The sequence below is a fragment of the Lycium barbarum genome, chromosome 3 (assembly GCF_019175385.1).
Source record: "Lycium barbarum isolate Lr01 chromosome 3, ASM1917538v2, whole genome shotgun sequence".
In the NCBI taxonomy this organism is placed as follows: domain Eukaryota; kingdom Viridiplantae; phylum Streptophyta; class Magnoliopsida; order Solanales; family Solanaceae; genus Lycium; species Lycium barbarum.
In genome coordinates, this window is record NC_083339.1 from 133,661,405 (window position 1) to 133,675,142 (window position 13,738).

Here is a 13,738-nt window from a genome sequence, read left to right on the forward strand (position 1 = left end):
TAGCTTATGAAGTTATGATCACAAATTAGTGATATCTTATAATAATATTTAATAGCAAAAGAATATCATGGTTAGTTCCGTGACACAACCATTTCCAGATATCATATCTCATTCACAATTACAATTTCTGGGTTGAATGAGAATCATATCTTATTCACAAATTTAAATCGAAGTTATCCCCTTGACGTTGCACGGGTATTCACTTTTCGTCGAATCCGTGATTGCATTCTTGCAGAATTGGTGAATCCCCGTTTCACTTTTCACCATGCAAAAGAATTTTAATACAGCTCCCATGCCATTTCTGATCAGAATTTGACATTCTCTTTCAGGTAACATACAATCTCTTGCTGCAATGATTGGAAAATGAGAGAACTAATAAGCAGTCGGATTCAAGAAACAAAAATTGTACTCACCAAACTAGTTAACTGGTTTTACCCAACTCATCTTGAGACTAGCTAAATGGTGGAGAAGCAATAAGAACACAATACGTAAATACTTATCCACACCGGATGTTTACACCAAATCAATGTAACTCACCGTGGTTAAGTGATTTAATGAAGTGAATACATACATAAATTAATCATGATTAAGTGATAGTTGTATATATTCAAACACATGTCATGCATCCATTTGCTTGGTGTAAACACCTGGTGCGCAATGCTCGTGATGGTGCAAACTTTGAGATGCACGTTTCATACGAAGCTCACTTGTTAAAAAAATTCACTCTGCACATGTTGAACATCCTCAATTTGATTCTTTTGGCTTTTCGAGTTATACTATTAAAAGAAAGTAGACCTTGAATGATAACAATTACACCGTCATAAATACCTTGAAGAATTCGCTGGAGACACCTACCAAATATTATAATATCATATAATGGAAGGGAGATCAAGATTGGAAGGATGGAGACACCTTGGAGGGCATATTACATATTTAGGCCTACTTAAAGGGTATTTTTGGACATTTGATGTTTTATTTAGCCCTAGTTTACTCTATAGCTTATTTTGGGTAGATTATGTTGATGAATAATTGTGAGCTTATTGTTGCCTTTGAACTTTGCCCTAGGATTTGCAAGAGGTAACCTTCCTCTTGATGATTCTACTAATTTAGGTGCTTTTATTGAGTGTATTAGAGGTAATTAGAATTCTAATCCTAATTGTTGCTAATATTTCTTCAATATTTGTTTCTAGCTTTTATCTTTTCTTGCTTCCTATTTTCAAGTCCTTGCACTTTATAATTTAGTTGCTATCATTGAACTTAACTCAACACAGTAACTAGTTTATTATTAGTAAAGATGATTTAATACCATCCAAGGGGACAGCAATCGATTTTCTCAACCATAATGAGGCACTTAACACACCATGCGCAGAGTATTAGACATCCTGGGCGTGGATATAACACATAGGCCCAAACATTGAGTAAACCAAGAATATGGGAGATTGTAGTTTTCATACAATGTCAAGAAAAATGAAGCTTGAGTCAAACTCAAACCAAAAGCTAATTCATGAGGTGAAAATTTGTTAAATACAAATGCTTAAAATACTACTAGTTTATTCATTGTAGAAAGTTCAATTCAGCAGTTATAAAAGATGAAGGGAGGAAGTAAAACTTACAATTAAACAGAGAAGAATGCATCCGGCAGCTCCAGGGAACAGAGCATACCAGTAGTTGAGCTGATTTAACTTAGCTCCATCAATGAACAGTAGCGGTAAACTTGCAGCTATATATCACACATTACACAAATTTAGCACATCAACTTCGAATATGGAGTTACTCTATACATTAGCTTAAGATAAAAAATAGAGAAAATTGGTCAACTAATTTACCAGGAGGATGAACAGATCGAGTATAAATCATGAAAGCCATCGCAGCAGAAAGGGCTGTGCTTCGAGCTAGCCAACCTGGGCCCAATATTGTGAATGTTAAAACACCAATGGCTGCACAACCGATTTGTGCCATAAACATATTGTACTTCTGCACATTCAAATCAACAGAATTTGATGGTGAGTATATTTTACAGAATCAAACATTTGTTTAATTTTGATGGTACAACATGTTGATCCAAGTACAGCACTGCAGTAATTACAGCTACTATATGATCAGCTTTCCACTTTGTCTTAAAATCTCTTTCCTTCGTTTTCTTTTTTCTTATTGGAGACGACTTAGGTGTGTTTGGCACGAAGGAAAATGTTTGAGGGAAAATATTTTACTGAAAAATGTTTTATTGGAAAATAAGTAGCAGTAGTTTTCTTATTTATTTTATGGTGTTTGGCAAGTAAGGAAAACAATGTTCCAAAAACTATTGTATATAATCTAGACAAACATTAAGGAGGTGTGGACAGAGTGTGGGGTTGATGGCGATGGGGACTATGGGGGTGAGGAGGAGTGTTATCAAAAGCGAAAAGCGCAAAAAAGCTCTAAGGTCCTTTGTGGCTTTAAGCGCAAAGCGCAAAATAAAGCATGAGCTTTAATGAAAAAGGCGCAAATGGAGAAATAAATATAAATATGTAGTTGTAGTCCAAAATTAATATTCACAAGTATGAATAACAAATATATGGACAAAGTAATTGAAAAACATAATCATAAAGTGAAATATCAATTATTTAGTGCCTTATCTTCGGGATTGCGCCATTGGCAAGAGAAAGTATGCCTTATAGCCTTGATGACGACACTAAAGCACCCATAAAGCGAGGCAAAACGCTCAAAAAGTCTTATGCCTCGCTTCAAGGCTTAAGCACGCATTTGATAATACTGGTGGGGAGGGGGTGGGAATGGGGTGGAGTGTCTTGGATGGTGAGGAGGAGACAATCAATATGAAATGTCATTTGTTTTCCCTAGTTCTATTAGGACCCGTTTGACCATGAGAATTATTCACTTTTATCCGAAATAATTTTTTACTTTATTTAAAAATCAGTCTTTGGCGATGAAATTTCAAATCCAACTTCAAACTTGTAAAACAACTTATAACTTATTTTCAAACTCTATCTTCATAATTCCAATTAAAATGCTCTCCTCTCCTTTGCAAAAAGTATAACAAAACACAACTCCATCTTTATAAAAAAAAATAAAAAAAAATCATAAGTTGCAAATAAAGTGAAAAATATATCGAATCTAAAGCCAAACGCCTACTTAAAATGTCATTTTCCTCATATTTAAGAAATTTATTTTTCTAAAAAAAATATTTTTCCAAAATTTTAACTATGAAAAACCTCGTACAAAACACACCCTTAAACTGGATTCATTTGTTTAATTATAGACTTACTTATTGTTCTATCCATTTTGAACCCTAGGTCTCTAACTTGTTCTCTATCCATTTGGAAACCTAGTTCTTCAGCTCTCCCTTCTTCTGCTTCTTTATTATTGATAACCGTTGTAATTAGTCATTATTATGTACAGCTAGAATATTTCCTAGAATATTATGTATAGCTAGAATATCTCCTAGAATAAGATAAGTCTTTTGTATATATTGATGACAGAACATCATAATTAATCAAGGAATTGATTTTCTACATGGTATCAGACTAGGTTTTCTTTCTCCACAACAACCTAGCCGCCACCCTAACCTAGCCGGCCGCACCTCCTCTCTCCCTTTCGTTCCTCTTCTTCCTCACTTATTCTCCCTCCCTTCGTCTTCAAAGCCACCATGACTGACACAGGCGCAAAGTTTCACTCTGCCCTCTCCATAACCAATGTCAAATCTCACGTCCCTTTCACATTGGACATTGAAAATGGTCCATATCATTCATGGGTGGCGTTATTTAAGGTCCAAGCCCAGGTGCACAACCTAATGCATCACATTATCCCTCCTACAGTGGCCACGGCTAAGGCCAAGATTGATGCCTTACGGGCAGCTGATCCAGAACTCTATGATCGTCTTGATGCGGCAGTCCTACAGTGGATATATGGTACGATCTCTCCTGAATTACTTCAAGCCATATTGGTGAAGGATGACACCGCGGCGAAAGCCTGGCAGAGGTTGGAGGCCATTTTTCAAGATATCAAGGGTTCCAGGGCGACCCATCTCGAGGAAGAACTTGCTGCTGTCTCTCTCGAAAAATTTTCAAGTGCGGATGCGTATTGCAACCACGTGAAAACCTTGGCGGACAGGCTGGCTGATGTTGATACTCCGGTGGCAAATAGTCGCCTTGTCTTGCGGCTCATTGGTGGTCTTCCAGAGGCCTACTCTGGCACGGTGGATTTTGTCCAAAATCAAGACCCATTACCACCTTTTGAAAGCGTTCGATCCCGAATAAAACTGGCGGAACGGACTCTTAAAAACCGTCTCTCCAAAGAAGCCGGCGGGAATGCTGCTTTTATTGTCTCTACTGGCGGTGCCCAACCAGGTAACTTGGAACATGTTAACTCCAATTCTCAGAATAATTTTTCTTCAAGTTCCAATCATGGCAGAAATATTAACAACAAGAACAAGAAGAAAAATAATAATGGAAGGAACAATGGGCAAAACCGCAATAATGGCCGCGGTGGGGGTGGCCAGAACGATGGTCGCGGCACCAACCAGTGGCCGACTGGCGGTACTAGTCAGTGGCAGCCGCGTCACGTTCTGCTCCCGTACCCCTCATATGGGCAGTGGCCGTCACAGTGGGCTGCTCCACCATGCCCCTACCCGACTGCTCCTCGGCAACAGCCCCGACCGGCGATGCAACCCGGTATTCTCGGGCCCAGACCTCAACAGGCCTACGCGACCTCTGTAGCCCAGCCCCATATTGGCTACACTCCGACGGACATTGAGGCGGCAATGCATACATTTTCTATCGGTCCACTGGATGGAAATTGGTATATGGATACCGGTACAACTTCACATATGACCTCGGACCAAGGTACACTCTCATCTTATTTTAATTTGAGCAATAGTAATCATCGCATTGTTGTTGGTAATAGGCATGTAATTCCAATTCATGGTTTCGGGAACACTACTCTCTCACCTCCACACCCCCCCCCCTCTCACCTTAAATAATGTATTGCATGCACCCAAGCTCATTAAAAATCTTATCTCCGTCCGAATATTTGCAACTGATAACTGGGTTTCTGTTGAATTTGACCCGTTTGGTTTTTATGTGAAGGATTTCCAGACGGGGAACAAACTAATGAGATGTAACAGTAGCGGGGACCTCTATCCACTCTCCACTGTCATCCAGGCCTCACCTTCAAAATCTCCTTCCATCTTCACTGCTTTGTCTCCTGATTTATGGCATCGTCGCTTAGGACATCCGGGAGCCAATACTTTACGCTCTCTTCATAGCAAGCATTTTATTGAATGTATTAGGAACAAACAGTTTTCATGTTCATCTTGTACTTTGGGGAAACAAGTTAAATTACCCTTTTATGAATCGATGTCATTCACTGCTTTTCCATTTGATATAGTTCATAGTGATCTTTGGACATCGCCCGTAGCTAGCTCTAATGGGCATCGGTACTATGTACTATTTCTTGATGATTTTGGTAAATTTTTGTGGACTTTTCCTATCTCTAAGAAGTCTCAAGTTTACTCTCTTTTCACCTCATTCCATGCTCTTGTCAAAACTCAATTTGAAAGGCCCATTAAAAATTTACAATGTGACAATGGGAAAGAATTTGATAACGGGCCACTTCAATTATTTGCTCAAAAACATGGGATGCAATTCCACCTCTCTTGCCCTCACACATCTCCTCAAAATGGAAAAGCCGAACGTCACATCCGATCCATAAATAATGTAATTCGGACCCTGCTCACCCATGCCTCGATGCCCCCCTCTTTTGGCATCATGCACTTTCTATGGCCACATATCTTTTGAACATTCTCCCCATTAAAGTTCTCGGATCCTCTTCCCCTACTCAACTCCTCTACCAAAAAGATCCTAACTATTCCCATCTTCGGGTTTTTGGATGTCTATGTTTTCCTTTGTTTCCATCCACCACCAATCATAAGTTACAAGCACGGTCCACTCCTTGTGTCTTCCTTGGGTACCCTTCCGATCATAGGGGATATAAGTGTTATGACATGTCAACCCGGAAAATTTTCGTTGCTCGTCATGTGGTGTTTGATGAGCACACATTCCCATTCTCAAAACTTCATGCTCCTGCATCTCACACGTATGAATTTTTGGACCATAATGTTAATCCGTACATCACTCATCATAAGCAACGAAACTCTGGAAATACATCTCCCAACACTCTAAATCCCCTCCTACCTCAACCCGCGGCCACTCCTAGTCCCCAGCAGCAGCCCACACCGCCGCAGGACAGCCCTCCCGCTGCTCCTGCACCGCTGCCTTCTAGCCCGAATCCACCGCCTACGGCCCACTCCCCACAGCAGCCACACCCCATGACTACTCGGTCCCGTAATGGCATTTTCAAACCCAATTTGAAATATTCCTCCAACCTTAACACCGAGACCACTACCTCCATCTCTCCATTGCCCAAAAATCCCATAAGTGCTCTCCGTGACTTAAATTGGAAGAATGCCATGATGGATGAATTTAATGCTCTAATTGAAAATAAGACGTGGGAGTTAGTTCCTCGGCCTGCTAATGTTAATGTGATTCGGTCAATGTGGATTTTCCGTCATAAAAAGAAATCTAATGGTTCTTTTGAGAGGCATAAAGCCCGTCTTGTAGGTGATGGCAGGTCTCAACAGAAGGGTGTTAACTGTAAGGAGACCTTCAGTCCGGTGGACAAGCCGGCATCCATTCGCACTGTTCTGAGTATTGCATTATCTTATTCTTGGCCCATACACCAGCTCGATGTCAAGAATGCTTTTCTTCATGGCAATCTCTCTGACACTGTGTTTATGCATCAACCATTGGGGTTTCGGGACCCCAATTTTCCTGATCATGTCTGCTTATTGAAGAAGTCTCTCTACGGCCTGAAACAAGCCCCTCGGGCTTAGTACCAGCGGTTTGCCGATTTTGTCGCCACCATTGGCTTCTCACACAGTAAGTCTGATCACTCATTATTCATTTATCGCAGGGGTTCTGATATTGCATATATACTGCTTTATGTTGACGACATCATTCTTACGGCCTCTTCAGACGATCTCCGTAAGTCTATTATGGCACTCTTGAGTGCCGAGTTTGCCATGAAAGACCTTGGTCCACTGAGCTATTTCTTGGGTATTGTTGTTACTCGTAATGCAGATAGCTTATTTTTATCACAGAAGCAGTATGCCAAAGAAATCCTGGAACGGGCAGGTATGTCACACTGTAGCCCGTCTCCTACACCTGTTGACACGAAGCCAAAGCTAAGTGCCTCGAAAGATGCACCATTTGATGATCCGACTAAGTATCGTCAGCTTGTTGGGGCTTTGCAGTACCTTACATTCACTAGACCAGATATCTCTTATGCCGTCCAACATGTGTGTCTCCACATGCATGACCCTCGTAATGAACATATGGCTGCTCTTAAGCGTATTCTGCGGTCTATCGATTTTGGTTTGCATCTCTACAAGTCTACTGTCAACAAATTAGTCTCCTATACAGATGCAGATTGGGGTGGCTGCCCGGATACCAGACGCTCCACCTCTGGCTATTGTGTCTTTCTCGGTGACAACTTGATTTCTTGGTCCTCAAAACGTCAGCCTACACTCTCTCGTTCTAGTGCCGAGACCGAATACAGGGGAGTTGCTAATGTTATCTCCGAATCCTGCTGGATCAGGAATTTACTCCTTGAGCTACATTGACCGATCCAAAAGGCGACACTTGTTTATTGTGACAATGTGAGTGCGATATATTATCAGGTAACCCGGTACAACATCAGTGCACTAAACACATTGAAATGGACATACACTTTGTTCGCGAAAAAGTTGCCCGTGGCGAGGTTCGTGTCCTTCATGTTCCGTCCCGATATCAGATTGCAGACATTTTTACAAAAGGGCTTCCGCGCGTACTGTTTGATGACTTTCGGGACAGTCTAAGCGTTCGTCCACCTCCCGCTTCGACTGCGGGGGTGTGATAACCGTTGTAATTAGTCATTATTATGTACAGCTAGAATATTTCCTAGAATATTATGTATAGCTAGAATATCTCCTAGAATAAGGTAAGTCTTTTGTATATATTGATGACAAAACATCATAATTAATCAAGGAATTGATTTCTTACAATTATCAACACTCCCACAGGGGCTTATCTAGGTGGAGGGGTAGGCCGTAGGAGTTCACATGAACTCAAGCTCCTCCTCTTAGATCATGTATACCTATGTTACTATATTTTTATAAAATCACTTAAATAACATGTGTGATGACCAAGTTCAAAGTGTTCTATGGTGCAATAATTATTGGGTGCAGTTCCACAAGTGACATTAGCAGTTCGAATTTCATGTCTGTCTTGTTATTTTTATTTTTCTTTTCTAAAATTGAACTCGGGGATATTTTTTCCCTTTTTCGTTCTTTCTTTGTTTAATTTATTCTTACAAAATCCCTAAATCTATATTGGTATAGGATGGATGAAATGGAGGCTCGCCTCCGAAGTCTTGTATGGTAAGAAGGTATCACTAAAACTTAAAGGTAAGTTCTATATATAGAGCCTGTTTGGATGGGCTTAAAAAATGCAGCTTATAAGCTAAAAGCTTATAAGCTACTTTAGATAAGTTAAGCCAAACGGGCCCAATTATTTTTTTGGGCTTATTTTAAGCACAAAATGATTTTAAGCTGGCCAAACAAACACTAAAAAAAACTGAAAATAGCTTATAAGCAACTTATAAGCCAATCCAAACGGGCTCATAGAGTGGTGGTTAGGCCAACTTTGTTGTATGAGGCGGATTGGTCAGTTAATAACTCTCACGTTTAGAAGATGAGAGTTGCAGAAATGACGATCTTGCGGTGGCGCATACCAAGAGAAATGAGACTAGAAATGAAGATATCTAGAACAAGACGGGAGTGGAAATTGTAGTGGACAAGATGAGGAAGCGAGGCTGAAATGGTTCGGGCATATGAAGAGGAGATGCACAGATGCCTCGGTGAGGAGGTGTGGGAGGTTGACAGTGGTGGAGGAAGACTGAAGAAGTATTGGGGAGAGGTGATTAGATAGGATATGGAGCAACTTCAGCTTACCGGGGACATAACCTTAGATAGGAGTATATGATAATCACGGATTAGGGGTAGAAGGTTAGAAAGTAGTGAGCGTTGTCTCGCTACCCTGTGGGATAGGTTGGTGGTTAGATAGTATTAGCATTATTTTCGTGGTGTCTTGTTCTTAGATTTCTGTTACTACTTGTTGTCTCTTGTGCTTCGGTTATCGCATTATTTGCTCTAGATGTTATGTTACGCTTTCTCTATTATTTGTTATGCCTTGTTTACTTCTGTATTATCTTTGCCAAACTATCTAGTTTTGTGTTACTTGAGCCGAGGGTGTTTCGGAAACAAACTCTCTATGCCCACAAATTAGGGATAAGGTCTGCGTACACTCTACCCTCCTCAAATACCACCTGTGAAAATACACTGGATATGTTGTTGTTGTTTCCAAAATTCCCAAATTTGATAGATTGAAATTCCGATTCTACTTTTGTTGGTAAAATTTTACACAATTAAACCAAACATCTATTACACTACTAGCAGTGGATAATGTAATATATAGTCAACAAGCTCAACTGATCCTAACATTTTCGTGTTTCAACACGGAATACAATATACATGTAAAATCACTAAAATTATAAAAATAAACTAATAAAAACATGAATTATATATACTTATTTGAATTTTCGGCTCCACCACTATTAAGGTGTCTAAATAATTCAGACATGTTTAGGTGTCATTTTTTTTAAAACTGTTAGTAAATACTCCCTCTGTTTTAATTTATGTGAACCCATTTGACTGAGCACGAAGTTTAAGAAAGAAGAGAAGACTTTTGAACTTGTGGTGTTAAATGAGTCACATATATTTTGTGTGGCTATAACTCATTGCATAAAAGTAACTCGTTTACAAATATAGAAAGGGATCATTCTTTTTGGCATTGACTAATAAGAAAATAGATTCACATAAATTGAAACAGCGAGAGTACATATTGCAACCTTTTCCTTAATACGTTCAAAGTATAAAAATTCTATGTTGTTATACTTTTTGTACAATAACTTTTGTAATGTGTTAAATTTTTCTTTCTACTAATGCTCTCGTTTTCCCAATTATGATGAAAGGTATAGAACTTTTTATTCGGTTTTTTGAGACAAAAGTAACCATATCAATGATCTTCTAATTTTTCTCCAAAATTGATTAAAGTGACTCTTGAATCTTGAAAAGCACAATTAAGACTTTCAACTGATTAATACAAGTTAAACCCAACCAACAAGCCAATTGAATTACAAGTTCACTTGCAGACAAATTGAAAGAGAAGCAGAAGCTGCAGAGCAAAAAGATGGTTTTTTTTTTTTTTTTTTGGCATATGAGAACAGAGTTAAGTAATGTATACTTATAAGTAATCATTGTTAAACCGGCAAATGCACGCGCCACGTGAAAAGGCACAGAAGGATCCCAGATCGACTGAGCCAAAGCTTTTAAAGGGAAAATCCAATCAAAGCTTGGAAGACAAATTAAAAAAAATTAAAAGGTACATATTGGTAGCCAAATTAAGGACTTTGTATTGTTTAGCTATATTTTTAACACTTTCTTTTTTTGGAAGACGACAACAAGACGAAAAGCAGCACAGTTAGCATTCACAACTAGGAGCTATTTCTACGTTGCTCACTAATCCAAAAGTAGTTCATGTTCAAGTGGTTATTTCCGACAAGAGTTCTCATTTGTTTATTCAATTTTGATTCTTTTTCTCCTAGTCAAGTGTGGATGAAAATACAAATTGTTTCTTTTGTTTCAATTTCAAATGAAAAATTGATAACGAACTTAAAAAAGAAATGAGAACTTTGTGGTATCAATTATGTCATAACATTGTGTGTTTTATAAAACTTTTGAAAATTTGTCATCTTAAACATATCATAACATTTGTGTGGTTTTAAAAGCTTCTCATTAAGAAGTGAAATGAAAAGTGTAAAAATTAAATTATTTCAAATATACAATAGTCTTTTTGAAATAAACTAATAAGAAAATATTATGACATAAATACTTGGTGAAACTATAAACTAATAAGAAAATATTATGACATAAATACTTGGTGAAACTATAAACTAATAAGAAAATATTATGACATAAATACTTGGTGAAACTATGTTATAAGTAAACTACAGTTTACTAACGCAAGTTGTACAATTCATAACAAAACAACCCTAGGAGTAAGGCTACTCAAATAAGTCGTTACCAACAATGATTGAAGAGGTAAGTTTTTGTAAATTTAGTACTCCTACTACTTTTTTTTCGAACAACTTTTACACGTTGGTATTGGTTTTATTATTTCGGTTAATATAATTAATTTAATCTTTATTTCTTAAAGAAGAAAAAATAGTTTCAAAACTCACCATCAATTCAATTATTACTCCCTTCATTTCAAATTAGATATTTAGTTTGACTTAGTTGGAAACTGAAATAGTTTAGTGTTAATTATGGAGTATTACTTTTGGTTAAAAGTGTTAATTATGATTACAATGGCTTATAATGTTAGTTTTAGGTGTTGACTTTTATATAATAATGTAGAAAAAAAATACAGTATGCTGAGAAGAATACATGTGAGTACAGTGGACAATTTGTAAATTAAAGTTGCATGTGTTTGATGTGATGGAAGTGACTATTTTCTGATGCTAGATATGATTTTCAAGTACTACAATCAGAAAAGGAAACATGGCTTTGATCAAGGAAAAGATATTTTCTTTATAACTATCTCAATTTTTTTTATTTTTTGTGATAATTATATCCGAGTTAGTTCACCTGTATCTTGATAATTTCATCCTATACCTACTACCTCTATCATCAATATTATCGGATCTTGCCCATCAATACTTATAGATAATGGAGAAAACCAAATAGTATCCTTTGCCATTTGCCCCACTCCTAGTCTCCTACCCTCAGATACCTGACCTGCCATTCCCATCCTCATCCCCACCCCCACACACTGAAAAACAAAACAAAACAAAAAAAACACTATAGCACTACGCAGGATATACTTTCATTCAACCAAGAAATATAAAGAAAAAAAGAAAGCGTACCCTAGCACCGGGAGAAGAAGGGGTGGCAAAGAGGACAGCACAAACAGCACCTAGTGGAGCTATAGTCATAGATAACCCTTTGGGTGCCAATATTTGGTCTATCTTTCCTAGCATTGCCATTGCCGCAAATGCTCCTATTTAGTAAATGCATTCACATCAGTAAACATAGAATGCTACCATCAAGAAACAGTTGCAGTAGTAACTAGTTAGTAACTAGAATGAAATAATTTTCTTTAGTTTGCACCACATATCAAACTACTGTATTGCTACTTTTAACTTTAACCCCACCTGCAGAAGGCCAAAAAATGTCGCTTAGTGGAGGAGCTTTCGAGGTCTTTTCTGGCATCCAACCATCCCATACTGCACCTCCTGCTGATGCTTTTATGCCCGAAAAATCTCTCTTTCTTTTAATTACCCTCCTGTTTGTTAATAGTCTTCCATTCAAACCCAAAAAGGATCTACCCAGGCCTAAGACTCTGTTTTCCCCAGAACATTTTGAACAATTCAATGAAGAAAATGTGTACAAGGAAGATGATGACGTTGGTGGCAACAAAATACAATGATTAGGGAGATGACTAGCAAGGAGATGAAGCTGCGTACTCATTTTTGTACAACAAATTTGACAGATTTGTTTTTTCTTGTTCTAGACAAAGTATAGCAGTGACATATGAACAAACATCAACAAGGTAGAATAAGTAATCCTGGATTGTATGATTTTTTTTTCTTTTCGTGTGATGGTGGAGGGTTCAACTCAAAACAAAGATACCCCTCTCGGTGGAAGTTGAAATTGGGACGAGTGCCTCGGACGGGACAACTAGACTCTTCAATATATTGAAGGGGCACATAGACCCCCAGTGGGTTTAAGTAGCGGTGGGGTTTCCAGCTCAGCCAATTTTGTCCAATAGTGTTGATTTTTCCTCCTCGATGGTCCAATAGTGTTGTTTAAAAGTATTTGAGGGAGCAAAATGACCTTGGAGTTAGGAAAAAGATATAATATAATATGATAATGAGAGCTAGTTGAACAAAGTTATGCATCATTCATCTTCAATTCATGCATTATGCAAAGGGTTATGGCTGGCCATTCTCTAATCAGAAAAGCCACAAGTCTTATTCGCTCCAGCCTCCAGGAATATCCTTATTCTTGGTTGAATGTTTTACATTAATTTAATTTAATATGGGCAGATATACTAATCAAAGTGTCATTTCCCGACAACAGTTTGCCCAATTATATCTTACTTTAGGTGGTCGTTTGTAGGGCCGTTAAAGGTGCAGATTGACTTATATTCCACAGGTTAATTAGTGCAATTTAAATCAATAAAAGGGTTAATCATAATCTGCTCAATAGTTTCTAGTCAAAGTATGCGACTTTTAATTTGAGCTGGGCAATCAATCATAACTTAACTCTTCATTCTAATATTTGCAATATTTGACATGGTGTAATAAATTATTTTATTTACAAGATAAAATATAGAATATGAATAATGTATTAGTAATATTTGAGTAAGAGCATCGAAAAATAAAGAGAAAAAACATGTTTTAACCCCTGAACTTGGTACGAAAACTCAGTTTGGAAACTAAACTTAACTTATATTTATTTACCCCCCTTAACAACTTACGTTTTAATTATTTTCCCCCTCTAGTGGCCCAGACCAGTTGAGGGTTG

General features: G+C 37.9%; 1 protein-coding gene across 1 annotated transcript; it reads right to left on the reverse strand.

Annotated features, from left to right (window-relative positions):
* Nucleotides 1-12,888, reverse strand: LOC132632680 (uncharacterized). The gene is made up of 5 exons (XM_060348718.1): nucleotides 12,364-12,888; nucleotides 12,076-12,209; nucleotides 1,827-1,974; nucleotides 1,614-1,720; nucleotides 1-347 (listed from the first exon to the last, which is right to left on the reverse strand). The coding sequence occupies exons 1-5, from the start codon at nucleotides 12,677-12,679 to the stop codon at nucleotides 306-308; spliced, it is 747 nt and encodes a 248-aa protein (XP_060204701.1). The 5' UTR covers nucleotides 12,680-12,888; the 3' UTR covers nucleotides 1-305.
* Between the last annotated feature and the right edge of the window lie 850 nt (nucleotides 12,889-13,738).

Coding starts and splice junctions, on each gene's coding strand:
- LOC132632680 (XM_060348718.1), bottom strand. CDS start 12,679: ATGAGTACGCAGCTTCATCTCCTTGCTAGTCATCTCCCTAATCATTGT. Junction 12,210..12,363: donor CATTTTTTGGCCTTCTGCAG/GTGGGGTTAAAG, acceptor TTTACTAAATAG/GAGCATTTGCGGCAATGGCA. Junction 1,721..1,826: donor TCGATCTGTTCATCCTCCTG/GTAAATTAGTTG, acceptor TGTGATATATAG/CTGCAAGTTTACCGCTACTG.